The sequence below is a fragment of the Pongo pygmaeus genome, chromosome 6, assembly GCF_028885625.2.
Source record: "Pongo pygmaeus isolate AG05252 chromosome 6, NHGRI_mPonPyg2-v2.0_pri, whole genome shotgun sequence".
Lineage (NCBI taxonomy): Eukaryota > Metazoa > Chordata > Mammalia > Primates > Hominidae > Pongo > Pongo pygmaeus.
In genome coordinates, this window is record NC_072379.2 from 11,601,249 (window position 1) to 11,626,717 (window position 25,469).

The 25,469-nt window shown below is 52.7% G+C and overlaps 2 protein-coding genes across 6 annotated transcripts in view; both read left to right on the forward strand.

Moving 5' to 3' along the window:
* PRKRIP1 (PRKR interacting protein 1) overlaps nt 1-5,142 on the forward strand; it is a 30,909-nt gene extending 25,767 nt beyond the window's left edge. For both annotated transcript variants that reach the window (XM_054496515.2, XM_054496514.2), the window contains one exon: nt 3,489-5,142. In XM_054496515.2, coding sequence (XP_054352490.1) covers nt 3,489-3,586 — 98 coding nt within the window. In that variant the 3' untranslated portion in view covers nt 3,587-5,142. The remainder of the gene's footprint in view (nt 1-3,488) is intronic.
* A 6,838-nt stretch (nt 5,143-11,980) lies between these two features.
* Nucleotides 11,981-25,469, forward strand: ORAI2 (ORAI calcium release-activated calcium modulator 2). 4 transcript variants are annotated; one of them, XM_054496517.2, is made up of 4 exons: nt 11,981-12,112; nt 14,683-14,791; nt 17,422-17,659; nt 24,752-25,469. In XM_054496517.2, exons 2-4 carry the CDS (start codon nt 14,784-14,786, stop codon nt 25,289-25,291), a joined length of 786 nt encoding a protein of 261 aa, XP_054352492.1. In that variant the 5' UTR covers nt 11,981-12,112; nt 14,683-14,783; the 3' UTR covers nt 25,292-25,469. The 4 variants fall into 4 exon arrangements, with proteins under 4 accessions (XP_054352492.1, XP_054352493.1, XP_063524262.1 ...); XM_054496518.2 differs by having other exon boundaries at nt 11,991-12,112; nt 14,660-14,791; XM_063668192.1 differs by lacking the exon at nt 14,683-14,791 and having other exon boundaries at nt 11,992-12,112.

Below are 25,469 nucleotides of genomic sequence, written 5' to 3' on the forward strand. Positions count from 1 at the left end.
GGAGGCCAAGGTGGGCAGATCACAAGGTCAGGAGATCAAGACCATCCTAGCTAACATGGTGAAACCCCGTCTCTACTAAAATACAAAAAATTAGCCGGGTGTAGTGTCACACACCTGTAGTCCCAGCTACTTGGGAGGCTGAGGCAGGAGAATTGCTTGAACCCAGGAGGCAGAGGTTGCAGTGAGCCAAGATCGCGCCACTGCCCTCTAGCCTGGTGACAGTGTGAGACCCGTCTCCAAAAAAAAAAAAAGTGTCCAGTAACCCTTTAATCCAAACACAGCATAGTAGGTGGGGATTGAAAGCCTGTTGTTACCATTTAGCAGCCGATCCAGGTGTTCCCGTGACACAGCTGTGCTGCTTAATTACTCTGAACATACTATTTTCCACTGTATGAATGGCCCATCGTATTTATTACTGTTAAGCACTTACGTGTGAATAAGTGTAGGAAAAGGATTGCTTATCAGTAGCAAATAAATTCAGAGTAAGAAATGATGGTGATGCCTAGCCACAGATCAGCCACATGGGTGAGAGACAGACGCCTTTGCTTTCTGATGGTTCATTGTACACAATGAACCATACACAAAATTATTATTATTATTATTTCATACACAAAATTATTATTATTATTATTATTATTATTATTATTATTATTATTAGAGATGGATTCTAGCTCTGTTGCCCAGGCTGGAGTACAGTGCTATGATCTTGGCTCACTGCAACCCCTCCCTCCTGGGTTCAAGCGATTCTCCTGCTTCAGCCTCCCAGTTAGCTGGATGACAGGCATGTGCCACCACGCCTGGCTAGTTTTTTTTTTTTTTTCTGAGTGTTTCACTTTTGTCCAGGCTAGAGTGAAGTGGCATGATCTCGGCTTGCTGCAACCTCCACCCACCCCCCACCCCCTGTTCAAGCAATTCTTCTGCCTCAGCCTCCCAAGTAGCTAGGATTACAGGTGCACCACCACGCCCAGCTAATTTTTGTATTTTTAGTAGAGACGGGGTTTCGCCAGGTTGGCCAGGCTGGTTTCAAACTCCTGACCTCAGGTGATTCACCCGCCTCGGCCGTTGAAAGTGCTAGGATTACAGGCGTGAGCCACCACACCCGGCCTAATTTTTGTATTTTTATAGAGATGAGGTTTCACCATGTTGGCCAGGCTGGTCTCACACTCCTGACCTCGAGTGATCCACCTGCCGCGGTCTCCCAAAGTGCTGGGATTACAGGTGTGAGCCACCATACTCAGCCACAAAATTATTTTTAAATGTTATATTTACCTTCAGGCTATGTGTATGGGGTGTATATGAAACATAAGTGAATTTCATGTTCAGACTTGGGTCCCATCCCCAAGATATCTCATTGTGTAGATGCAGATATTCCAAAGTCTGAAAACATCCAAAATCTGAAACACCTCTGGTCCCGAGCATTTTGGATAAGGGATCTGCAGCCCATACTGCATTTTCAAAGGCTTTTCAGCCATGGGGAACGCTTCCAGTCCTCCTCTGTTGCTCCCTTCCACAAACATCCAGCTCAACCAGTATTCTACGATTCATCAGAAGCAGAATTAAAGATCAGACCCTATGCTCTTTTTTTGTTTGTTTGTTTTTGTTTTTTGAGACAGAGTCTGCCTCTGTCACCCAGGCTGGAGTGCAGTGGTGCTATCTTGGCTTACTGCAACCTCTGCCTCCTGGGTTCAAGCGATTCTCCTGCCTCAGCCTCCCAAGTGGCTGGGATTATAGGCACCCGCCACCACGCCCGGCTAATTTTTGTATTTCTAGTAGAGATGAGGTTTCCCCCATGTTGGTCAGGCTGGTCTCAAACTCCTGACCTCATGATCCATCCACCTCCGCCTCCCAGAGTGTTGGGATTACAGACGTGAGCCACCGTACCTGGCCCCTTATACAATTTCTGCAGACAACATAGGCAGAGGCTGAGAGAGTCAGAGAACGTGTTTGAGCCTGGGTCCCTGTCTTAGCGAATAGGAGATCTCGAGCAGCAAGTTCCTCCACCTCTCTGGTCTTTTATCTCCTTCATCTGTAAAATGGATATATAAGAGTGGTACTTACCTCATAGACTATTGTAAGAATTAAACAGGGTACTCTATGTACAGACTTAGCACAGTGCTTCCATGTAATAGTGTTGGACAAATATTAGCTATTAAAATATCCTCACCATTTAAACTTTAAAAAAAAAAAATCTGTTCCCAGGCTGTGGTGCAGTGGCATGGCTCACTGCAGCCTTGAACTCCTGGGCCCAGAAGGTCCTCCTGCCTCAGCCTCATGGGTAGCAAGGACTATAGGCATGTGTCACCAGGCCATTTTTTGTAGAAATGGGACTTGCAGTGTTGCCCAGGCTTGTCTTGAACTCCTGGACTCAAGTGATCTATCCTCCTCAGCCTCCCAAAGTGCTGGGATTACAGGTGTGCACCATTGCACCCGGCTTCCCCGTTTGAACTTTCAAAGCTAATCATGCTGTGTGGTATGAGGTTGAGGGGAAAAAGGGATGCCCCAAATTAATGAAACTAAATCTTCCAGATGCTTTCGCCAGAGCCGTGCATGTTCTTTCTGGGGTCCCATCCTGGGTATGACGGTGAATTTTAGGCTGGGCTGTGCCTTCGGCTGTGCAGGGCCCCCTGCTTAGAGGCCCTTTGCCTGACCTTTGGTGACACAGCAGTAGCAGCGCTCAGGGTGTGTAGTGGGCGTGTGGGTGGCCAGGGCAAGCCCTGCCCATGTGCGGCGAGGAGCATTGGCTGGCCCGGGTGAGCCCACGCATTTGTGAGTTGCTGAGGCCACTGTGCCTGTGGCCGGCGTCCTGGCATGGCTGAGCCGGGCCATCTGCTGCTGCCTTGTGGTCTCTGCCTCTGCCTTTCCAACTCTCACTTGTCCTCCTGCTCCCCCATGAAGAGGGGGAGGGGAGGAGTTGGAAACACGTTGTCCTCGTGCTCCGCTTCTGGTTGGCAGTCATGATGGGGGACAGGGAACCTGTGCTGCTCACAGGTGTCAGGAGGGGCTTCCTGGGCCATGCTTGGGAGGAGTTGGGAAGCTGGCATATGTGTTGAGGGCAGAGCCCTCTGCCACACAGGTTTCGGAAATCCTTTTGCGGACAGCAGTGAGAACTTGAGACTTCAGCGAGAGTGTTGTCAGCCTGGCATTAGGTGTTGAAGAGCTGGGTCGGGAAGTTGCCCACCCAAGAGGCAACTTGAACCATGTAAAAGTAGTAGGGCCTGGTTTATGAGGTGTCGGGTCTTGCGTGTGCCTCTGGGCCTTTGGGTAAAGATGGGGTGCACCCGTGAGAACAGTGGTAGATCAGGTCTGTGACCCACCCTTACTCCTGGGGAATGGCTCAGAGGACTGGCGGGCGTGAGGCATGACCCTGGTTTCTTGCTGTACAGTCCAGGAACGGGGACTTCTGTCTTCCCATCAGCTCTCCTCTTTGAAAGCACCCTTGACCCTGAACGATTTTGCATGTCTGTAATTTGAATGTTATGTGGTTACAGGACCCGGTCAGCCCAAGGAGCAGGGGTCCAGCAGCTCTGCGGAGGCATCTGGAACAGAAGAGGAGGAGGAAGTGCCCAGTTTCACCATGGGGCGATGACAATGTTTGCCACAGCCTCTGCCTGGAACCTGGCTCGTGCTATGACCAGAAGGGAAAGGCAGCTGTTTGGCTCTTTCTCCCCCGCAAGGACCCGCTGACCCGCTGGATGGAGAGCAAAGGAGACCCCTCCCAAGCCGCTCGCAGTCCTGCATTTGGCAGGGTTGGGAGCCTGAGGGGCCATCTCCCTGACACTCAGAGGCACTGCCTTGCAGACGCCATCAGTGTTCCTGGTAAAAGGGGACAGAGAGCCTCACCTTGCCACATATTTGAACAGTGATGAGTTTGGGGCTGGTTTCTGGGAAGGGAACGTTTATTTAGTAAAGAGCAGAACACCCTTGCGTTTTGTTGGGACATGTGGACCGTGAGTCACAAACACTCTGGAGAAGGCTGAGATGCCACCATTCCCACGGGGACTGAAGACACATTACGTGGACCTGGTCCCAGGCTCAGTGAGGAGATGGCCTCGGCTGTGGGGCTGGTCCATGTTGCCCACTCACTCCAGTGGGAAGTGGGGACCACGCCACAGAGGGTCTGCTCCCACTGCAGCTCCCGGTGCTCTGGTGTTCTGGGAAGCCCTGGGTGTGTGCACAAGGAGGCCCGGGCCAGGGGCTTCACCAGGGGCTGGGGCACAATGGCACAGGGTGTGTGGGAAGTGCTGTGGGGGAAGAGCTGGTCACCGGAGAGTGAGCAGGCGGAGACTTCAAGCTGAGCTGAGCCAGAGCAGAAGGCGAGGGATTCCCAGCCGGACCAGGGTTCTCACCGACAGCTGCATTTTCATCCCAAAGCGGAAGGGGGTCTAAACAGAACGGGCTGAGAGAGGCGGGACTGGGTCAAGTGGGTGGAGCTCCTCCTTGCATGACTGCAACCGTCAGGGCTTTCAGCTGGCTCACAGCAGTTGGGGCCAGTGGAGAGAAGAGAGGCAGAACTGCTGTGTCCTCAGGTGGCGCAGCCCCAGACTGGCATCGAGGCACTAGGCCCGTGCAGAGAAGGCACCTGCAGAGAGCAGGGCAGCCTGGCACAGGGGCGTGCGCCTGGAATCCCAGCTACTCGGAAGGCCAAGGCAGGAGGACCGCTTGAGTCCAGGGATTCAAGGCCAACCTGGGCCATAGAGCGAGACGCTGTCTCTTAAAAAACGATGATGATGATGAACACAGAGGATGGGGCACTGTGCTGGGAGCCAGGGGACCTGGGAGGAGCTGAGACCAGCCTTTTACCTCGGGGTTTTGAGGCAAACAGGGACGACAGAGACGGTTTCTAGTTAGAGCCTTGGCTCCATTTTTGGATGATTTAGCCCCGAGTTCCTGTGTCTATTTTATGCCCCTTACATACTTTGATAGAACTGAGGAAATAGTGGTTTTGAGTGAAGGGAAAGGAAACCCAGAAACATTTTACGTTGCTTTTACTTCTGTAGTGTAGATTTCCCCGGCCCCTCTCTGAGCCCTGTAGCATCTGTGATAGCTTCTGTCCCTTCATCGGTTCGTGTCACAGGGATTTTCTTTCCCAGGAAGCGGACACGGAGAGTTATCCCTAATAAATGAGCACATGCCCTGGCTGTACATTTTGAAACCTGTTTTTCTCTGTCTGGGACTGGCTGGTTTGCGTTTCGGTTTTAGTTCTATCTTTGGACTGTTGGTTTCCATCCCTCTCCCCACCCCTACATGTGTCACAGCCCCTGCCCTGAGTCTGCAACCTGGAGCTTGTGAGCCGCCTCAGTGCTGCGGAGGGTGCTGGGGCTTGGAGCCTGATGACCTGGCTTTGAATCCTGCCCCTGCCTCCGGTAAGCCAGGGGACTGTGAGCGAGTCCCTTCCTGCCTCTGCCAGCTCACTGGGCCAAGAGAGACAGTCGCCACAGGCGTGCGTTGGGTGGATGGGCACATGGCGACACAGCAGGATGCCAGGTTGCGGTGGGCTTCACCCCCATGGGGTGCGGGAGATGATATTTAGGCAGGACATGTCCTGTAGCCCTTTCTGGCCATTAGTACTAGGTTATCAGCCTTAAGTTGAGAGATTCTTTCTTCAGGGCATCACTTATTTAGGAAAAGAGGAATAAACAGATGTCATCATTGAGAAGGGAGTGGGTGATACTGAGCCCCTGCCCTCCCCCACCAAAAAAAAACCACGATTAGGGGAGAATCATGAAGTAATGTCCCTCATTGCTCGTGGGTGGGAAGGAGTCTGGAACTGAACACAGAGGTGTAGTTAACAGAATCGTCTCAAAAAAACTCACACACAAGAATTCTTATGTCCAGGCGTGATGAGCTCACACCTGTAATCCCAGCACTTTGGAAGGCCGAGGCGGGAGGATCGCTTGAGCCCAGGAGTTTGAGACTAGCCTTGGCAACACAGTGAGACCCCATCTCTACAAAAAATTTTAAAATTAGCTGGGCGTGACGGTGCGCACCTATAGTCCCAGCTACTTGGGAAGCTGAGGTAGGAGGATCCGTTGAGCCGAGGAGTTCAAGGCTGCAGTGAGCCGTGATCACTCCACTGCACTCCAGCTTGGGTAACACAGTGAGACCCTGTCTCAAAAACAAATATATCTAGGTTCCCTGGTGATGCCCCTGTAATTCTGCATCATTTACGATTCATGCCCAAATACACATTTTAACAGGTATTTTACTGTTTAAACAGGAGATTGTACTACAGAACCCACCCCTTTAATTAGTTAACTTTGAGACAAGGTCTTGCTATGTCGCCCCGGCTGCAGTGCAGTGGCGCCATCATTGCTCACTGCAGCCTCCAACTCCTGGGCTCAAGCATTCCTCCCACCTCAGCCTCCCAAGTAGCTAGGACTACAGGCATGCACCACATGCCAGCCTAATTTTTGTTTGTTTTTGAAACAAGGTCTGGCCTTTTTGCCCAGGCTGGGATGCAGTGGCATGATCTCAGCTCACTGCAACCTCCACCTCTCGGGCTCAAGCCATTCTTCCACCTCATCCTCCCAAGTAGCTGGGACTACAGGCGTTCACCGCCATACCTGGCTAATTTTTGTATTTTTTGTAGAGACGGGGTTTTGCCATCTTGCACAGGCTGGTCTCCACCTCCTGAGCTCAAACGACCCTCCCACCTCGGCCTCCCAAAGTGCTGGGATTATAAGTGTACACTACCGAGCCCTGCCCTGTTACTATTTTAAATTTATTTCCCTGTTTCCAACATTTATATTTTGGTAAAAAACAAAAACGACATTAAAATTGAGTTAGAGGAGTGTTCTACTAACTCTTGGAAATAGAACTCAGGCCAATTCTTTTTCATTCATGGTGGAGACACGTGTTTTCTCTTTCTCCCTCTTGGAAGTTAATTTCTGTTTACTATTTGGTGTACTTGACTAAAGTGAGCTACGATTACCATATATTAACATATATTTCACTAGAGAGAACACTCTTGGAAATTAACCTGGAGCAAGTTCCAGGAGGCCGTTTCCTGTTTCCTTCACAGAACGTCGCAAATCCACTGGGTGTGGTGGCTCTTCCCTGTAACCCCAGCACTTTGGGAGGCCTAGGCGGGAGGATCACTTAAGGCCAGGAGTTCAAGACCAGCCTGAGCAACATAGTGAGACCCCACATCTCTACAAAATAAAAATTGAAAAGTGCACCTGGCCTAGTGGCATAGTCCTAGCTACTTCCAAGGCTGAAGTGGGAGAATCACTTGAGCCTGGGAGATCGAGGCTGCAGTGAGCCATGACTGTGCTGCCGCACTCCAGCGTGGGTAACAGCAAGACCTCGTCTCAGAAGTAAAAGGCTGGATGCAGTGGCTCACACCTGTAATCCCAGCACTTTGAGAGGCCAAGGCGGGTGGATCACCTGAGGTCAGGAGTTCGAGACCAGCCTGGCCAACATGGTGAAACCCCATCTCTACTAAAAATGCAAAAATTAGCCAGGCATGGTGGCAAAAGCCTGTAATCCCAGCTACTGGGGAGGCTGAGGCAGGAGAGTTGCTTGAACCCGGGAGGCAGAGGTTGCAGTGAGCCAAAATGACACCACTGCACTCCAGCCTGGGCAACAAGAGTGAAACTTCGTCTCAAAAAATATAATAATAAATGAAAAAAGATAGCAAATGTTTATTGAGCACCAACTAAGTGCAAAATCCAAGGGATTCCAAGGCCCATTGCTAGGCACTGGGGATGGTGGTGGACAAGACACAGTCCTTGCCTTCAGGGGGCTCCAGGTCTGAGCAGGAACAGGACTGGGGAGAGCAGCACAGCCTGCTGTGTGGGCACCTGACCCAGGCCTCTGTGAAGGCGAGCACCGAGCTGAACTCAGGTGGCTCAGGAGAACAAGAGTCCCCAGAAAGCGAGCTGGGGAGGGAGGAGGCACCCTGCCATGGCCTCAGACCCTGTTAATCAGGGGACTGGAGTCTCAAAGGCCACAGGGTAGGGGCTGGAATGGAGAGACATGGGGGACCTTTGAGTTTGTGGAAGGGGACAAGGCTCCTGCCTTGCCATGCAGACCAGAGGTGATGGTGGCCTGAGTTAGTGCAGACGCAAGTGGGGACAGGGAGAAGTAGGGGAGAGGCCAGCAACGTGGAGGTGGGGAAATTCTCACGACCCGATGGGGAGGGGACTCATGGGTGCCAGCAGCTGAGTGGGTGAGGGAATCCTTCTGAGACGGCTGACCCAGGCGGTGGAGCAGGAATGTGAGGGAAGATGACAGATTCGGCTGTGGGCCTGCTAAAGTGGAAGGCCCTAGGCATATTTGCTGGGAAGAGAAATCAAGGCTGAAGGTGATGATGGGGTCGTGAGGCTGCCCTGGTCCTTGGAACTATGGGAGTAGATGAAACCAGTCAGGAGCATAGAGAGGAGAGAGACCCAGACAGAACCCTGAGAATCGTGTATCGAGGGGACAGAAAATGGGGGGACAAGCAGGCAGACTCACTGGAGCCAAGGAACAGGGTTTCCTGGTGGAAGGAGGGGTCCCTGATGACAGGGCTGACGGCTGAAACATCCTCTGGGTTTAGGAGCTGGGTTTAGGCGGGCAGATCAACTGAGGTCAGGAGTAGGAGACCAGCCTGGCCGACATGGCAACACCCCATCTCTCCTAAAAAATACATACAAAAATTTGGTGGGCGCCTGTAATCCCAGCTACTTGGGAGGCTGAGGCAGAAGAATTGCTTGAACTCGGGAGGTGGAGGTTGCAGTGAGCCAAGATCATGCCATTGCACTCCAGCCTGGATGACGAGCGAAACTCCATCTCAAAAAGAAGCTATTATAGGCCAGGCGCGGTGGCTAACCCCAGTAATCTCAACATTTTGGGAGGCTGAGGCCGGCAGATCACTTGAGGCCGGGAGTTCGAGACTGGTCTGACCAACATGGTGAAACCCTGTCTCTACTAAAAATACAAAAATTAGCCAGGCATGGTGGCCCGTGCCTGTAATCCCAGTTACTTGGGAGGCTGAGGCATGAGAATCGCTTGAACTCAGGAGGTGGAGGTTACAGTGAGCCAAGATGGCACCACTGCACTCCAGCCTGGGCAACAGAGCGAGACTCTGTCTCATAAATATGAGAGAGAGAGAGAAGAAAGAGAAAGAAAGGAAAGAAAAAGGGAGGAAGGAAGGGAAGGAAGGAACGAAGGAAGGAAAGGAAGGGAGGGAAGGGAGGGAAGGGAGGAAGGGAGGGGAAAGAAAAATGAAGGGAGGGAAGGGAGGAAGGGAGGGGAAAGAAAAATGAAGGGAGGGAGGGAAGGAAGGGAGGGAGGAAGGGAGAGAAAGAAAAGAGAAGAGGGAGGGAGGGAAAGAAAAGCAAGCAAGCAAGCTATTCTGTGTTTGGTTAGGAAACCAACTCTGCAAAGCACTGGCAATTATGACTTGCATTTTGCTTCTGTCTGGGCATGCTGGATAAATATGCCTGGGGGGTGGCGGCATCAGTAACAGGCACAGGAAGCTTTCTCAAGGATGAGTGAAGTCGCTGCAAGAGTGAGAATTCAACAAGCAAAGGACTCCTTTGCTGAAAGCATGTTCATCTATGATGCAAACTACTGTCGTTTACAAAGTGTTTTCTTCCTGGTTTTTTTTTTCTTTTTTGAGACAGAGTCTTGCTCTCTGGCCCAGGCTGGAGTGCAATGGCGCGTGATCTTGGCTCACTGCAACCTCCGCCTCCCAGGTTCAAGAGATTCTTCTGCCTCAGCCTCCCCAGTAGCTGGGACTACAGGCGTGCGCTACCATGGCTGGCTAATTTTTGTATTTTTAGTAGATACGGGGTTTTACCAGTTGACCTGGCTGGTCTTGAACTCCGGGCCTCAGGTGATTGGCCTCCCAAAGTGCTGGGGTTACAGGCATGAGCCACCGAGATTCATTTTACCAAGAACTCCACGTTGGAAAGCCATAACATGATTGCTTTTTGAGGACTTCACCCCTGAAATTCAAATGATCCCTTACCCATAGCCATTGATGGGGGTGGCGGGAGGAGGGCCAGTAAGGAACCCTGGGATTTGCTTATGCCCATGTTAGAGCCTAACCTGCCTTTTAGGTCAGTAACCCAGAGGGGAAAACCTGGTTTATTAGACTAAGTGTCCTCCTGGTTTCATTCTGGCTCTCAGCAGTAGCCTGTAAAATACAACTCGAAGTGTAGATGGATTTAACCTGGCGTCCGTAACATCTACTCTTCCAATTGTCATAAGATGTGGGCTGGCTGACATGAGTGGAATTTTTCCTTCGTTTGGATAAATGTGTCACGGTCCAATGCTGTTGTGACAGATGGAAAAATCCTATGTAGGGCACGCAGCAGCCTACCCGGCACGGAGGAAGGACTCCAAGGGACCGTCTGGCACCGCTGGGCTGATAGGAACCCATCTTGTCTGTCTGTGAATTATTCATGTGCTGCACTTCCTGAAAAGAACACTCCCGTTTGACTACCTCGCTCGTAAAACCGCAGAGAATTCACCGTTAAGGGTGAGAGGCTCCTTGCAGTAGGGAGTGGAGAGGCCGGGGCACAGCAGAAACTCTTTGCTGCTGTCTGCGAACAGCATGAGAAGGACAGCGCGCTGCACTGGAGTTGGGACCCCAGGGGTCTCGCTGGGCCTGTGAGTGGCAGTGCGCTCTGGGTGGCAACCCCCAATTAGCTCAGTGCAAGCTCTTCATGGTGCCATCCAACACCCTGGGCAGGGGCCAGGCAAGGTCGCTCATGCCTGTATGCCCAGCACTTTGGGAGGCTGAGGTAGGAGGATCACTTGAGCCCAGGAGTTCGAGACCAGCAGAGGCAACATAGCGAGACCCATCTCAATTTTTTTTTTTAATTTAAAAATTAGCTGGACATTGTGGCACATGCCTGTAATCCCAGTGCTTTGAGAGGCTGAGAGAGGATTGCTTGAGGCCAGGAGTTTAAGACCAGTCTGGGCAATACAGGAAGACTCTATCTCTAAAAAAGAATTTTTTTTTTTTTTGGCCGGGCATCGTGGCTCACGGATATCATCCCAGCACTTTGGGAGGCCGAAGCGGGTGGATCACCTGAGGTCAGGAGTTCAAGAGCAGTCTGGCCAACATGGTGAAACCCTGTCTCTACTAAACATACAAAAAAGTAGCCAGGCTAGTGGCGTGCACCTGTAGCTCAGGAGGCTGAGACAGGAGAATCGTTTCAACCCCGGGGCGGGGGTTGCAGTGAGCTGAGATGGCACCACTGCACTCCAGCCTGGGTGGCAGGGCAAAACTCCCTCTCAAAAAACAAACAAAAGCAAATTTTTTAAAATTACCACGGTGTGGTGGCTCCTGCCTGTAGCCTCAGCACTTTGGGTGACTGAGGGCAGAGGATCACTCGAGCTCAGGAATTCTAGGCTGCATTGAACCATGATCGCACCACTGCAGTCCAGCCTGGGCGACAGAGCCAGACCCTGTCTCAAAAACAAAAAATTTAAAAAAAATCCTGTGAAAACTCGGGCGTGGCCAGACGGATTCTCCCCTCCCCACCTTCCTTTCCCCTCCACTGCCCACCTGGCACCCGCCCGCCCTGTCCCCACTCCCCACCCCTCCACGCAGCCAGCGTCCAATGCTGGGCACCCCCCGAGGCTCACCCTGCCAAGGCTGGGGCTCCCCTTTTTCGCCCGAACCCAGGGGCAGGGAAAGACCAGCTCGTGGTCTGTGGGTAGCCGGACCCCCAGTGGGGCTGGGGGGGCCTCGCCTTGACTCCCAGAGCTGGGGCCGGGGACAGGAGCTTGGACAGGAGGGATGCGCGCGGGTCAGGGTCTTCCCACCTCCCCTGCTCCTCTCCCTCGCGCGATCCCGGGGTGGTTCCAGGTGAGGCGGGGACCCCCACCCCCCCACTCTCCGAGGAGGCGCCGCCAGCCCCGCCCCTCCCGGCCCGGCGGGTGACGTGGCCGCGGCTCCCCCGCGGGCGGGTCACGTGTTGGCGGCGCCTCGTTGCCTTGGCAGCGGCTGCGGCGGCCGCGGGGGCGGGGTGGAGGCGGGGCCGGGGGACCCCGCGCGACAGGCGGAAGGAGGGAGGGGGCCGCGCTCGGCGCCCCGGCCCGGCCACTGGGCCACAGGCCACGCGGCCACGCAGTCCGAACGGGAGCCGAGCCGGGCGGGGCGAGGGCAGCTCCGGTGAGTGTGGTGGCGCGGGGGCCTGGTGCGGGGAGCGGGGTCCCTGCGGCTGGGGGGGGCCGGAATTGGACCGGGGACGTTCGGCGGGGAAGGGGACGACTGTAGGCTGCCGGGGCGCGGTCACTACCCATCCGGGGTTGGTGACCTCCACCCCGCGGGATCCCTGGCGGGGTGCGGCGCCCAGAGGATCAGGGTCGGGGGCGCAGCCGGGTCCGGACACCGGGGCGTCCCTGGGGGAGGGACAGGGATGCTGGCTGGCGCCCCTGGGAGGCCCCCTCCCAGTGCGCCTGCTGGAGAGAGACACTCGCCATTGCCGGTGCCCCAGATGCTTAGAGGAAGTCAAACTCCAAGATCGCCCTCTGGAAATGTGTCCAATAGGCCAGCCAGGAAGAAAAGCTCATCTCTAGAGAGGGGATCGCGTTATTCTACAAGACCTGTTTTCTCTGACTGCTCATTAAAGCAAAAAAAAAAAAAAAAAAAGCAACCCCACAAGGTTCAGTCCCGGAGCATCCTCTAGGGTCTGTGCCACCTAACAGAAGTACAGGGCTCCATCCTGCCCCACCCCACCCCCCGCCTGGGATCCAGTGTGAGGCCCAGACTCTGTCCCTCCCCCTGGGCCACCGGGCCTGGCACACACAGTTGGCATTGGGAACATAAAGGATGAATTGGAACCCCCTCCTGGGCTCCTTCGAGACCTGCAGACCTGTCTCAAGACCTAGCTCCAGGCAGACAGACATCGTTTCCTCCACAACCCCACCTACTCTGGGGACATCTGCAGGGCCTCACCGATGGGGCATGGGAGGCCTGGCGGCTCCCAGGAAGCCACCCTCAGCCCTCACTGCCCTGAGCTCTTCACCTCCACTCTCAGACCTGAGCCCAGCCCACCCTTACTGATGGGGCGTCCCTCTTGTTCACCCTTCCTTCCTTTGGAGGCCACCAGGCTCTCCCTTGCATCCCACTCCTGCCAGTTGGCCGGCCATTTCCCTGGGTTGAACTGTGGTCCCAAACCACAATGATCTAGCAGTGCCCAGACCGTTCCACTCACCAATTTCTTCTGTTCTCCTGTGGCTGGATGCCCAGTTATGCTGCCCAGACCCTCCGGCTCTTTCCACAGCCCCAGGCTCCAAGTGTCTTCCACCCACATCTCCCTGCCCCCTCCACCCCCCAGGTGGCAGCCAGCCTTCCCTCCATACCTCCTGGACAAGGAGAGCCACCCCACACGTACACCTGGAGTGGCCTTCCCATCTCTCGGAATCCTTCCGTGCAGGCAGCATCTTGTCTTTGAGGAAAGGTCCCTCTTTTTTGAAATTCTTTTTAGAGGCTGGGTGCAGTGGTTCACGCCTGTAATCTCAGCACTTTAGGAGGCCAAGGTGGGCAGATCACTTGAGCTCAGGAGTTCTAGACCAGCCTGGCCAACATAGCAAAACCCTGTCTCTATCGAAAATACCAAAAATTAGCCAGGTATGGTGGCACACACCTGTAGTCCCAGCTACTCGGGAGGTTGAGGCGGGAGGATCGCTTGAGCATGGGATGTAGAGTTTGCAGGGAGCTGAGACTGTGCCACTGCACTCCAGCCTTGGTAACACAGCAGGAACCCCATCTCAAAAAAAATTATTTTTAGAGACAGCATCTTACTCTGTTGCCTAGGCTGGTCTCCAGCTCCTGGCTGCAGGTGATCCTCCGACCTTGGCCTCACAAAACACTGGGATTACAGGCATGAGGCACTTTGGCCTGCAAAGGGCCGCTCTGTCCCCTCCCCGGTGTTACCCGCAAGCACCTTTTCCTGGCCTCAGTGTGAGGCAGCCAGTCCTCTGCTCCCTGCCCTCCAATGAAGCCTTTAGCTCAGTGGATGAGGAGTGCCCCTAACTCTTTTTTTTTTTTTTTTTTTTTTTGAGATGGAGTCTCGCTCTGTTGCCCAGGCTGGAGTGCAGTGGTGTGCTCTCGGCTCACTGCAACCTCTGCCACCACACCCGCCTATTTTTTTTTTTTTTGAGACAGAGTCTCACTCTGTCACCCAGGCTGGAGTGCCGTGGTACGATCTCGGCTCACTGCAACCTCCGCCTCCTGGGCTCAGGCGATTCTCCTGCCTCGGCCTCCTGAGTAGCTGGGATTACAGGCGCCCACCACCATGCCCAGTTACTTTTTGTATTTTTAGTAGAGACAGGTTTCCACCATATTGTCCAGGCTAGTCTCGAACTCCTGACCTCTAGTGATCCGCCCGCCTCAGCCTCCCAAAGTGCTGGGATGACAGGTGTGAGCTACTGCTCCTGACCCACATCCCCTTATCTTGCTGCCCTACTGGGAGGCCATGAATTCTGGCCTCTTTCATCTTGGATCTTTAAGTGCCAAGTGCGCTAAGCACCTGTGTGATGGAGGAGGGAGGACGGAGGGAGCAAAGGTTAGCGTCTCACCCCTCCAGTCTCTGTATACTGCGGTCATCAGACCTGCATGCTCAATTCTGTTAACTATGGGGGTGGGGGGAGAGGAAAAATGCAGTTTCCAAATTACAACATTTTCCATTATGTGGAGCTAATCTATGGATTGCAGCGTTTCTCTGAATTCTCCCCAAGGGAAGGAACGTCCCAGGGATGGAAGTGCTTGGACGCAGTGCTGCTGGCTGTGGATGTGCGCAAGGAGATGGGACGGAGAGCCTGAGCTGGCATTCGTATAAATGACCTGGTAATTGGCATCCCCTGGCAGAAATAGCACAGAACTGTTCCCAGAGGTCCTGTTGGCCAGGGAAGGCTGTGGCTTTGTAGCCTTGTTGAGAACAAAGGGAAAGGCGACACTGTTTTCCACCTCCAGCACCTTCCTGTGTAATTTCCAAATTAGGGCATTTTCAATTATGGGGGGCTCGACTCTGGCATGGATGGACTAAGTTTGGGGCATTTCCTCAGCTGCTGACCCTGTTAAGCACCCCCCACTCCACTCATCCACCCCAGCCACACTCCCTGGGACCTAGAAACACGGATCTGTGTGTAACAGCCTGACATAGACTTTCCATGGGGCCTATGTGGGCCTGGACATAGAAGGTTCTTCTCTTTTCTTCTCTTCTCTTTTTCTTTTTCTTTTTCTTTTCTTTTCTTTTTTTGAGACGGAGTCCTGCTCTGTCACCCAGGCTGGAGTGCAGTGGCGCAATCTTGGCTTGCTGCAACCTCCGCCTCCTGGGTTCAAGCGATTCTCCTGCCTCAGCCTCCCGAGTAGCCAGGATTACAGGCGCCTGCCACCACGCCTGGCTAATTTTTGTGTTTTTAGTGGAGACGGGGTTTCACCATGTTGGCCAAGCTGGAAAAGTCACTCTTTTTGATGCCAAGTAAACCACAAGGTGCCTGTGCCCTTGAAGCACGCCCTGCAGATTAATTAGAACTGGATCCTGGCATGTGGCCGAGCAGCCCAGCTCCTTGGGACACACGCGACCGCCAATCCCCTACTTAGTGGAGATTTAGGTTTAAATTCACAAATCTTGACAGATCCGTCCTTCTGATGTTTAATCCATGTTAGTCAAACCAGATGTTTACCAGGTGTGAGTCCAGGCATCTCCGCCGTCTGTTTCTCCTTAAAATGTGGTCATGTGAGTTGGTGGATTTCATTTTTCATCTTGCTAAAAGTTTGCCTTGTAGCTTAGATGTGGCTTTAGTTATGTAAGTCCAGTGTTTTTCTTAGGGTGAACTGTACTGATCAAAATTTAAGTTGAAGGCCAGGCGTGGTGGCTCACACCTGTAATCCCATCACTTTGGGAGGCTGAGGTGGGCGGATCACCTGAGGTCCAGAGTTCAAGACCAGCCTGGCCAACATGGTGAAACCCTGTCTCTACTAAAAATATAAAAATTAGCCAGGCATGGTGGCGCATGCCTGTAATCCCAGCTACTCGGGAGGCTGAGGCAGGAGAACAGCTTCAACCCAGGAGGCGGAGGTTGCAGTGAGCCAAAATTGCGCCACTTCACTCCAGCCTGGGTGACAGAACGAGACTCTGTCTCAAAAAATAAATAAATTTAAAAAAAATAATAAAATGTAAGTTGGATCTGTGAAACTAGCAGCTACTTGGAAATGTTTATTCCATGGCTGGCACCTGGACGTTGGAAGAAGTCTTTCGTCTTCAGATGCATTATCTTATTCAAAAGCCCTAGAGGTGAGGCCGGGTGCAGTGGCCCACACCTGTAATCCCAGCACTTTGGGAGGTGTAAGAGGGAGGATCACTTGAGGCTAGGAGTTCAAGACCAGCCTGGGCAATATAGTGAGATTCCTGTCTCTAGGAAAAATTAAAAAATTAGCAGGCATGGTCCTGTGCTTGTGGTCCTAGCTCCTCAGGAGGCTGAGGCAGAAGGATCCCTTGAACCTAAGAGTTCGAGGCTGCAGTGAGCTATGATCGTACCACTGCACTCCAGCCTGGGCAACAGAATGAGACTCTGTCTCTATTTTTTAAAAAAGTAGGCTGGACGTGGTGGCTCACACCTGTAATCCCAGCACTTTGGGAGGCCGAGGCAGGTGGATCACCTGAGGTCAGGAGTTCGAGACCAGCCTGGCCAACATGGTGAAACTCCATCTCTACTAGGAATACAAAAATTAGCCAGGTGTGGTGGCGGGCGCCTGTAGTCCCAGGTACTTGGGAGGCTGAGGCAGGAGAATCGCTTGAAGCCGGGAGTCAGAGATTGCACCACTGCACTCCAGCCTGGGCAACTCGGTGAGACTGTCTCAAAAAAATATATAAAATAAAATAAAATAAAAATAAATAAAAAGTCCTATAGGTGGAAATATCCCCATTCTCAAGATGAAAGATCCAGGTCAGAAAGGTCAGCTGTCATGCTCAGAATCACAGAGTAGAGTCAAATCCAGGTTTCATAACTTTAGGTCCTGGAAGACTGGGCGCGGTGGCACATACCTGTAATCCCAGCACTTTGGGAGGCGAGGCAGGCGGATCACTTGAGGTCAGGAGTTTGAGACCAGCCTGGCCAACATGATGAAACCCTGTCTCTACTAAAAATACAAAAATTAGCCAGGCGTGGTGGCGGACACCTATAATCCCAGCTACTCAGGAGACTGAGGCAGGAGAATTGCTTGAACCTAGGAGCCGGAGTTTCCAATGAGGTGAGATTGCCCCACTGCACTCCAGCCTGGGCGACAGAGCGAGACACTGTCTCAAAAACAAACGAACAAAGAAACATAACTTTAGGTCCTGGGCACTTTCTAAACCCCTGGGCTCTGGCGTGGGCTGTATATGGCAGCCTCTGTAGGTTGAATGGGCTTGGAGTCTAGCTCTTCCAGGCTGCAGTAACCTAGGATGTCTGAGCATGTCTCTCTCTCACCCTCAGCCTAGCTCCCACCATGAGCGCTGAGCTCAATGTGCCTATCGACCCCTCTGCTCCTGCCTGCCCTGAGCCCGGCCACAAGGGCATGGATTACCGGGACTGGGTCCGCCGCAGCTACCTGGAACTGGTCACCTCTAACCACCACTCGGTACAGGCCCTGTCGTGGCGGAAGCTCTACCTGAGCAGGGCCAAGCTGAAGGCCTCCAGCAGGACCTCCGCCCTCCTCTCCGGCTTTGCCATGGTGAGTGTGGGTGCCAGGTGAGGAGCACACTGGTCAGATGGGCTTTGCTAACTGAGGTCCTGGGATGCCTCGGGGACCAAAGCCTTCCCTCCAGTCTCTGGCAGCCAGGATGGACCAGTGGGAAGCATCTGCCCAAGTCCCAGCTCCTCTAAGAGGACGACTCTATCAGTGCGAGTGGGGGTGCTGGGAGTTGCCAGGGGCTCCCAGCTCTAGAATCTTCAGAAAGCCCACTCTGTCCTGTTCACATCAAGTATTTGCTTAGCAAGGAGGGAGGTTGGTGCGGGGTAATTATAGTAGCTCAGGTTCTGTGACTCACACCTGTAATCCCAGCACTTTGGGAGGCCAAGGCAGGAGGATAGCTTGAAGCCAGGAGTTTGAGACCAGCCTGGGCAACACAGCGAGACCCCTGTCTTTACAAAAATAAAATAAATAATTAGCCGGACGTGGTGGCACGCACCTATAGCCCCAGCTGCTTGGGAGGCTGAGGCGGGAGGATCACTTGAGCCCAGGAGGTGGAGGACTCGAGTTATGACCACACGACTGCACTCCAGCCTGGACGTCAGAGTGAGACCCCATCTCTAAAAAGAAAAAATAAAATTTATTTACTTATTTATTTTGGCCAGGCGTGTTGGCTCACACCTGTAATCCCAACACTTTGGGAGGCTGAGGTGGGTGGATCACTTGAGATCAGGAGTTCGAGACCAGCCTGGCCAACATGGTGAAACACCGTCTCTACTAAAAGTACAAAAAAATTAGCTGGGTGTGGTGGCAGGCGCCTGTAATCCCAGCTACTCGGGAGGCTGAGACACAAGAATTGCTTGAACCTGGGAGGCTGGAGGTTGCAGTAAGCCAAGGTCACGCCGCCATACTCCAGCTGATCAAGAGTGAGACTTCGTCTCGAAATAAATAGATTAATTAATTAAAAAGATAAAATCAAATCAAATCGCTGCATGGTACAGGGTTTCCTGGAGAAAGGTGCCCATATCTGCCCCGTCTCGGGCACCACCCAAAAGTTTGGAACTCTCAGGGATCTCTGAGCAGGGCCTCAGGGATTGATTGGGGTTGGATCAGTTTAGCCCAGTTAGCGATGCAGACGTTCCTGGAATCTGGCCTCCAGGGTGACAAAGGAGAGCTTTTGGCCTGGCTCCCAGCGGCCACCTTCCCTCTGAGTCATCCCCTAGGACAAGAGTCAGTTTCCGACAAAGCTGCGGCTCTGACAAGGGGCCCATCTCCTGTTGACTCCAAAGCCGCTGACCCACACCCCTGGAGGGAATTGTCCCAGAGGTTAAGGACTCACAGTGAGGACACAACAGTGTGCTCACAGGTCCTATTGGGTGGAAGTGATTTATTTGTTTTTTGTTTTGTTTTTAGAGACAGGGTCCCGCTCTGTTGCCCAGGCTGGAGAGGGCGGTGGTGTGATCATGGCTCACTGCAGCCTCTACCTCCTGAGCTCAAGCCATCCTCCTGCCTCAGCCTCCTGAGTAGCTGGAATTATAGGCACGTGCCACCATGCCTGGCTAATTTTTTTTTTTTTTTCAGAGACAAGTTCTCTGCTCTGTTGCCTAGGCTGGAGTGCAGGAGTCCAGTCATGGCTCACTGCAGTCTTGAACTCTCAAGTGATTTTCCCACCTCGGCCTCCCAAAGTGCTAGCATTGCACCTTGTCCAGCCTGTTTCCTTATGTGAAAACAATTATTGTTTTTCTTTTTGTTTGTTTTTGTTTTTTGTTTTGAGATGGAGTCTTGCTCTGTCACCCAGGCTGGAGTGCAGTGGTGTGATTTCAGCTCACTGCAACCTCCGCCTCCTGGATTCAAGCGATTCTCCTGCCTCAGCCTCCCAAGTAGCTGGGACTACAGGCACACGTCACCACGCCCGGCTAATTTTTGTATTCTTAGTAGAGATGGGGTTTCACCATGTTGGCCAGGCTGGGCTCAAACTCCTGACCTCAGGTGATCCGCCACCTTCGGCCTCCCAAAGTGCTGGGATTACAGGCAGGAGCCGCCATGCCTGGCCTCAATTGTTTTTCTTAGGCCAGAGCCTCAATTGTTAGATTGATGGTGCAATTTAAAAGAAAAAGCTGGCTGGGCATGGTGGCTCACTCCTATAATCCCAGCACTTTGGGAGGCTGAGGTAGGCAGATCACCTGGTCAGGAGTTCGAGACCAGCCTGGCCAACATGGTGAAACCCTGTCTCTACTAAAAATACAAAAATTAGCTGGACCTGGTGGCAGGTGCCTGTAATCCCAGCTACTCCGGAGACTGAGACGGAGAATTGCTTGAACCCGGGAGGCGGAGGTTGCACTGAGCTGAGATTGCGCCACTGCACTCCAGCCTGGGCCACAGAGCGAAACTGCATCTCAAAAAAAAAAAAAAAAAAAAAAAAGAGGTGGCTCTTGCTATGTTGCCCAGGCTGTTTTTTTTTTCTTTAATTATTGTTATTTTTTTCTTCATCTTGTACCAAGGGAGAAATATTGTTGTTTCATTTTGTATTTTTCCCCCAAGTATTTTTGACCTGCGGTTGGTTGAATCTGCAGATGTGGAACTCACAGCTACAGAGCGCCAGCTGCAGTGGGAAGCAAGTGAACCGTCTGGCGTGGAGCTGAGCCTCCGGGGAGCTGCAGTGCACCTGCTTGATTAGATTAGCATAGCACCATCAGGTCAGATCGTTCTTCACACTGCAGGGCAGCCTGGGAAAAATAAGTGACAAATACAAATCATCAGAAACTGTAGCTGAGTCGGGGCAGTGCCCTGGGAAGAGGCAAAGGTACAGATTGCTAGGTAGAGTTCGCCCTTTATAGTGTGTCTTCCCTCATTAGAATTGCAAAGCTGTTCCTTTGTCTAGCAACACGTGCTTATGCCTAACGTGAAGCTTAGTTCTTGATGCGTATTCTTCCCCCAACACAGAGAACCAGTGATCCGAGGCTCCACCTCATAAAACCTTTGCATAGGCCAGGCGGGGTGGCTCACGCCTGTAATCCCAGCACTTTGGGAGGCCGAGGTGAGCAGATCACTTGAGGTCAGGAGTTGGAGACCAGCCTGGCCAATCTGGTGAAACGCTGTCTCTACTAAAAATACAAGAATTAGGTCGGGCGCAGTGGCTCACACCTGTAATCTGAGCACTTTGGAAGGCCGAGGTGGGCGGATCACGAGGTCAGGAGATGGAGACCATCCTGGCTAACACGGTGAAACCTCGTCTCTACTAAAAATACAAAAATTAGCCATGCATGGTGGCACACGCCTGTACGCCCAGCTACTCGGGAGGCTGAGGCACGAGAATCACTTGAACCCGGGAGGCAAAGGTTGCAGTGAGCCGAGATCTCTCTACTGTACTCCAGCCTCGGCAGCAGAGCGGGACTCCGTCTCAAAAAACAAAAAAACAAAAATTAGCCAGACGTGGTTGCTGGCACCTGTAACCCCAGCTTCTTGGGAGGCTGAAGCAGGAGGATCACTTGAACCTGGGAAGGGGAAGTTGGAGTGAGCTGAGATCATGCCACTGCACTCCACCCTGGGCAACAGAGCAAGACTCCGTCTCAAAAAGAAAAATATATTAGTCAGCTGTGGTGGCGCATGCCTGTAGTCCCAGCTATTGGGGAGACTGAGGAAGGAGAATCGCTTGAACCCGGGAAGCAGAGGTTGCAGTGAGCCAAGACAGCGCCACTGCACTCCAGCCTGGGCAACAGAGCGAGACTCTGTCTCAATTAAAAAAAAAAAAATTATTTAAATAAAAAAAATTCTGCATAAACACAGTGAAAAATTGCCTTCTTTTTTCTTCTTCTTTTTTTTTTTTTTTAAAATAGAGATGGGGTCTCGCTTTGTTGTCCGGGCTGGTCTTGAACTCCTGGGCTTAAGTGATCTCCCGCCTCAGCTTCCCAAAGTGCTGAGATCACAGGTGTGAGCCACCTCACTCAGCCCCTTTTCTCTTTTTTTTTTTTTTTTTTGAGACGGGGTCTTGCACTGTCACCCAGGCTGGAGTGCAGTGGCGCGACCTTGGCTCACTGCAAGCTCCGCCTCCCAGGTTCACGCCATTCTCCTGCCTCGGCCTCCTGAGTAGCTGGGACTGCAGGCGCCCACTTTTCTCCTTTTTTAAGGTGGAACAAAACCACTTTTTGCAAGCCCTGCCCCCTATCTCGTAATCATCTTTATTTCCTGTCTTGGAGGCCTCTGTGGTTTGTAATATTTGTCACTTGGGCCATATCTTTTGAGGTGACCATAACCAACCCAGGGCCACACTGAGAAAAACCACCCCTCAGCCCATGTTCTGTGGCTACTGGTTTTTGGATACGTTTCACAAGGGCCCCAGCCGTATTACTGCTGAGTTGCTTTCCGGCTCTGGTCCACTAGGACTGCCGTGTCTTTTTTTTTTGAGATGTAGTCTCGCACTGTCGCCCAGGCTGGAGCACAATGGCGCGATCTTCGCTCACTGCAACCTTTGCGTCCCGGGTTCAAGAGATTCTCCTGCCTCAGCCTTCCGAGTAGTTGGGATTACAGGCGCCCGCCACCACGCCCGGCTAATTTTTGTATTTTTAGTAGAGATGGAGTTTTGCCATGTTGGTCAGGCTGGTCTCGAACTCCTGACCTCAGGTGATCCGCCCACCTCAGCTTCCCAAAGGGCTGGGATTATAGGTGCCCGGCTATATCTTCTTTTATCTAGGAAGCGTTCCCTCACCACTGAAAGCGAGGTGAAGAAATGAGCTGCTAAGAGGTGGCAGTTGCTGAAGGACATTATGAAATCTTCATATATATTATTTTATTTTATTTTATTTTTTTCCCCAGACAGGATATCGCTCCATTACCCAGGCTGGGGTGCAGTGGTACATTCATAGCTCACTGCAGCCTCCAACTCCAGGGCCCAGCCTCTTGAGTTATTTTTTTATTTTATTTATTTTTTTGTGGCAGGGTCTCACTCTGTCTCCCAGGCTGGAGTGCAGTGGCATGATCTCAGCTCACTGAAACCTCTGCCCCCCGGATTCAAGCGATTCTCCTGCCTCAGCCTCCCGAGTAGCTGGGATTACAGGCACGAGCCACCATGCCTGGTTCATTTTTGTATTTTTCATAGAGAAAGAGTTTTGCCATATTGGCCAGGCTGGTCTCGAACTCCTGACCTCAAGTGATCCGCCCCGCCCCCCTTGGCCTCCTAAAGGGCTGGGATTACAGGCATGAGCCACCGCACCTGGCCTGAGTTTGTTTTTTTTTTTTTTTTTTTTTTTTTTTTTTTTTTTAAACAGGGATAGCTTAGGTCTAGGAGGGAAACACAGTGGATAGAACCTTCCCCAGGCTTCTTCTTTTTTTTTTTTTTGAGACAGAGTCCTGCTCTGTCACCTAGGCTGGAGTGCAGTGGCATGATCTCCACTCACTGCAACCTCTGCTTCCTGGGTTCAAGTGATTTTCCTGCCTCAGCTTCCCGAGTAGCTGGGATTACAGACGCCCGCCACCACGTCCAGCTAATTTTTTGTATTTTTAGTAAAGACGGGGTTTCACCATGTGGGCCAGGCTGGTCTTGAACTCCTGACCTCAAGTGATCCACCCACCTCGGCCTCCCAAAGTGCTGGGATTACAGGCGTGAGCCACCGCGCCTGGCTGACCTCACATTTCAAGACACCAAGCAGAGCCTGCCGTTCCTTGGTTTGTTCGTTTTAGACCATACCTGCTGTAACCTCTGACTGTGGTTGATGATTTTGCTTCCTTAGGAGACCCAGCCATGCCTCCTTTCCACAGCTTCCCTCCTCACCCTCGGCCTCACTTCCATCACCTTTCCTGGGCTTTAGAGATGCCGGCTCTCACTGGGCTTTTGGCCTCTGCTGAGGAGGCACCATGTGGTCTGTCTGAGGCCGTCCAGGTGTGCAGCTCTGAGTCTGGGGACTCTCCGCAGTTTCAGTTGTTCTGTTTTAAAAGGTCCGTTTCCCTTTTTTTTTTTTTTGTCAAGATGGGCTCTCACTATGTTGCCCAGGCTGGTCTCAAACTCCTGCACTCAAGCGATCCTCCTCTGCCTCCCAAAGTGCTGGGATTACAGGCATGAATCATCATGCCTGGTCAGTTTTTACCTTTTGAAAGGTCAGTTTCCTTTTTTTGTAGAGACGAGGTCTCACTCTGTCACCCGGGCTGAAGTGTAGTGGTGTGATCATAGCTCACTGCAGCCTGTTATCTCCCGGGTTCAAGCAATCCTCCCACCTCAGTCTCCTCAGTAGGTGGGACTACAGGCGTGTGCCACCATGCCCGGCTAATTTTGTATTTTTTGTAGAGACAGGGTCTCCCTCTGTCCCCCAGGCTGGAGTGCAGTGGTGTGATCGGGGCTCACAGCAGCCTGGAATTCCTGGCCTCAAGTGATCCTCCTGCCTCAACCTCCCAAACCACTGGGATTACAGGCATGAACCATTATACCCAGCCAGTTTTTCACTTGTTTCTTTTGTTTCCTGCCTTCCTCCCTCCCTCCCTTTTCTCTTTCTTTTCTTTTTCTTTCTTTCTTTCTTTTTCTTTCTCTTTCTTTTCTGTCTTTCTTTCCTTTCTTTTCTTTCTTTTTTTTTAACTTTTGTGGCTTGTTTTGTTTTGTTTTGAGACAGAGTCTCACTGTGTCACCCAGGCTGGAGTGCAGTGGTGAGATCTTGGCTCACTGCAGCCTCCGCCTCCCAAGTTCAAGTGATTCTCCTGCCTCAGCCTCCCAAGTAGCTGGGATTATAGGCGCCTGCCACCATGCCCGGCTGCTTTTTGTATTTTTAGTAGAGACGGGGTTTCACCATGTTGGCGAGGCTGGTTTCCAGCTCCTGGCCTCAAGTGATCCACCAGCCTCGGCCTCTCAAAGTGCTGGGATTATAGGCGTGAGCCACCACGCTGGCCTCTTCTGTACTGTTGAGATGTTTTTCTCAGTGCAGTCTTCTTTAGATAATTAGAACAAAGGAAAATGTGAAACATTTGATCAGTGAGGAGGTTGTCCTCTGGTCTTCAGGGCCCAGAACATGGGTGAGTCCTGCCAGCAGGTGAGCCCATGGCTACCCTGTCCCCCAAACCTGGCCCAGCCCCTGCTCTGCCTGGTAGGTGGCCCTGGTGGGGCCGTGCCTTACCCTCCCCACACCCAGGAGCACCCGTCTGCTGTCCCCACAGGTGGCCATGGTGGAGGTGCAGCTGGAGACGCAGTACCAGTACCCGCGGCCGCTGCTGATTGCCTTCAGCGCCTGCACCACGGTGCTGGTGGCTGTGCACTTGTTCGCCCTCCTCATCAGCACCTGCATCCTGCCCAACGTGGAGGCCGTGAGCAACATCCACAACCTGAACTCCATCAGCGAGTCCCCGCACGAGCGCATGCACCCCTACATCGAGCTGGCCTGGGGCTTCTCCACCGTGCTTGGCATCCTACTCTTCCTGGCTGAGGTGGTGCTGCTCTGCTGGATCAAGTTCCTCCCCGTGGATGCCCGGCGCCAGCCTGGCCCCCCGCCCGGCCCCGGGAGCCACACGGGCTGGCAGGCCGCCCTGGTGTCCACCATCATCATGGTGCCCGTGGGCCTCATCTTCGTGGTCTTCACCATCCACTTCTACCGCTCCCTGGTGCGCCACAAAACGGAGCGCCACAACCGCGAGATCGAGGAGCTCCATAAGCTCAAGGTCCAGCTGGACGGGCATGAGCGCAGCCTGCAGGTCGTGTGAGGGGCTGAGGGCCGGGGCTGGGGGCGGCCCTGTGCCCGGGAGTCCGCAGAGGCGGGGATTTGTCAGATGCAAACATTTTGCAAGGCTGCCGGGTAGTTCAAGACCAAAGTTTTCCTCTTGTCTTAATACCATAAGGACTGGATGACTTCTCCTGAGATAGAACCGTTTGGTTCAATGA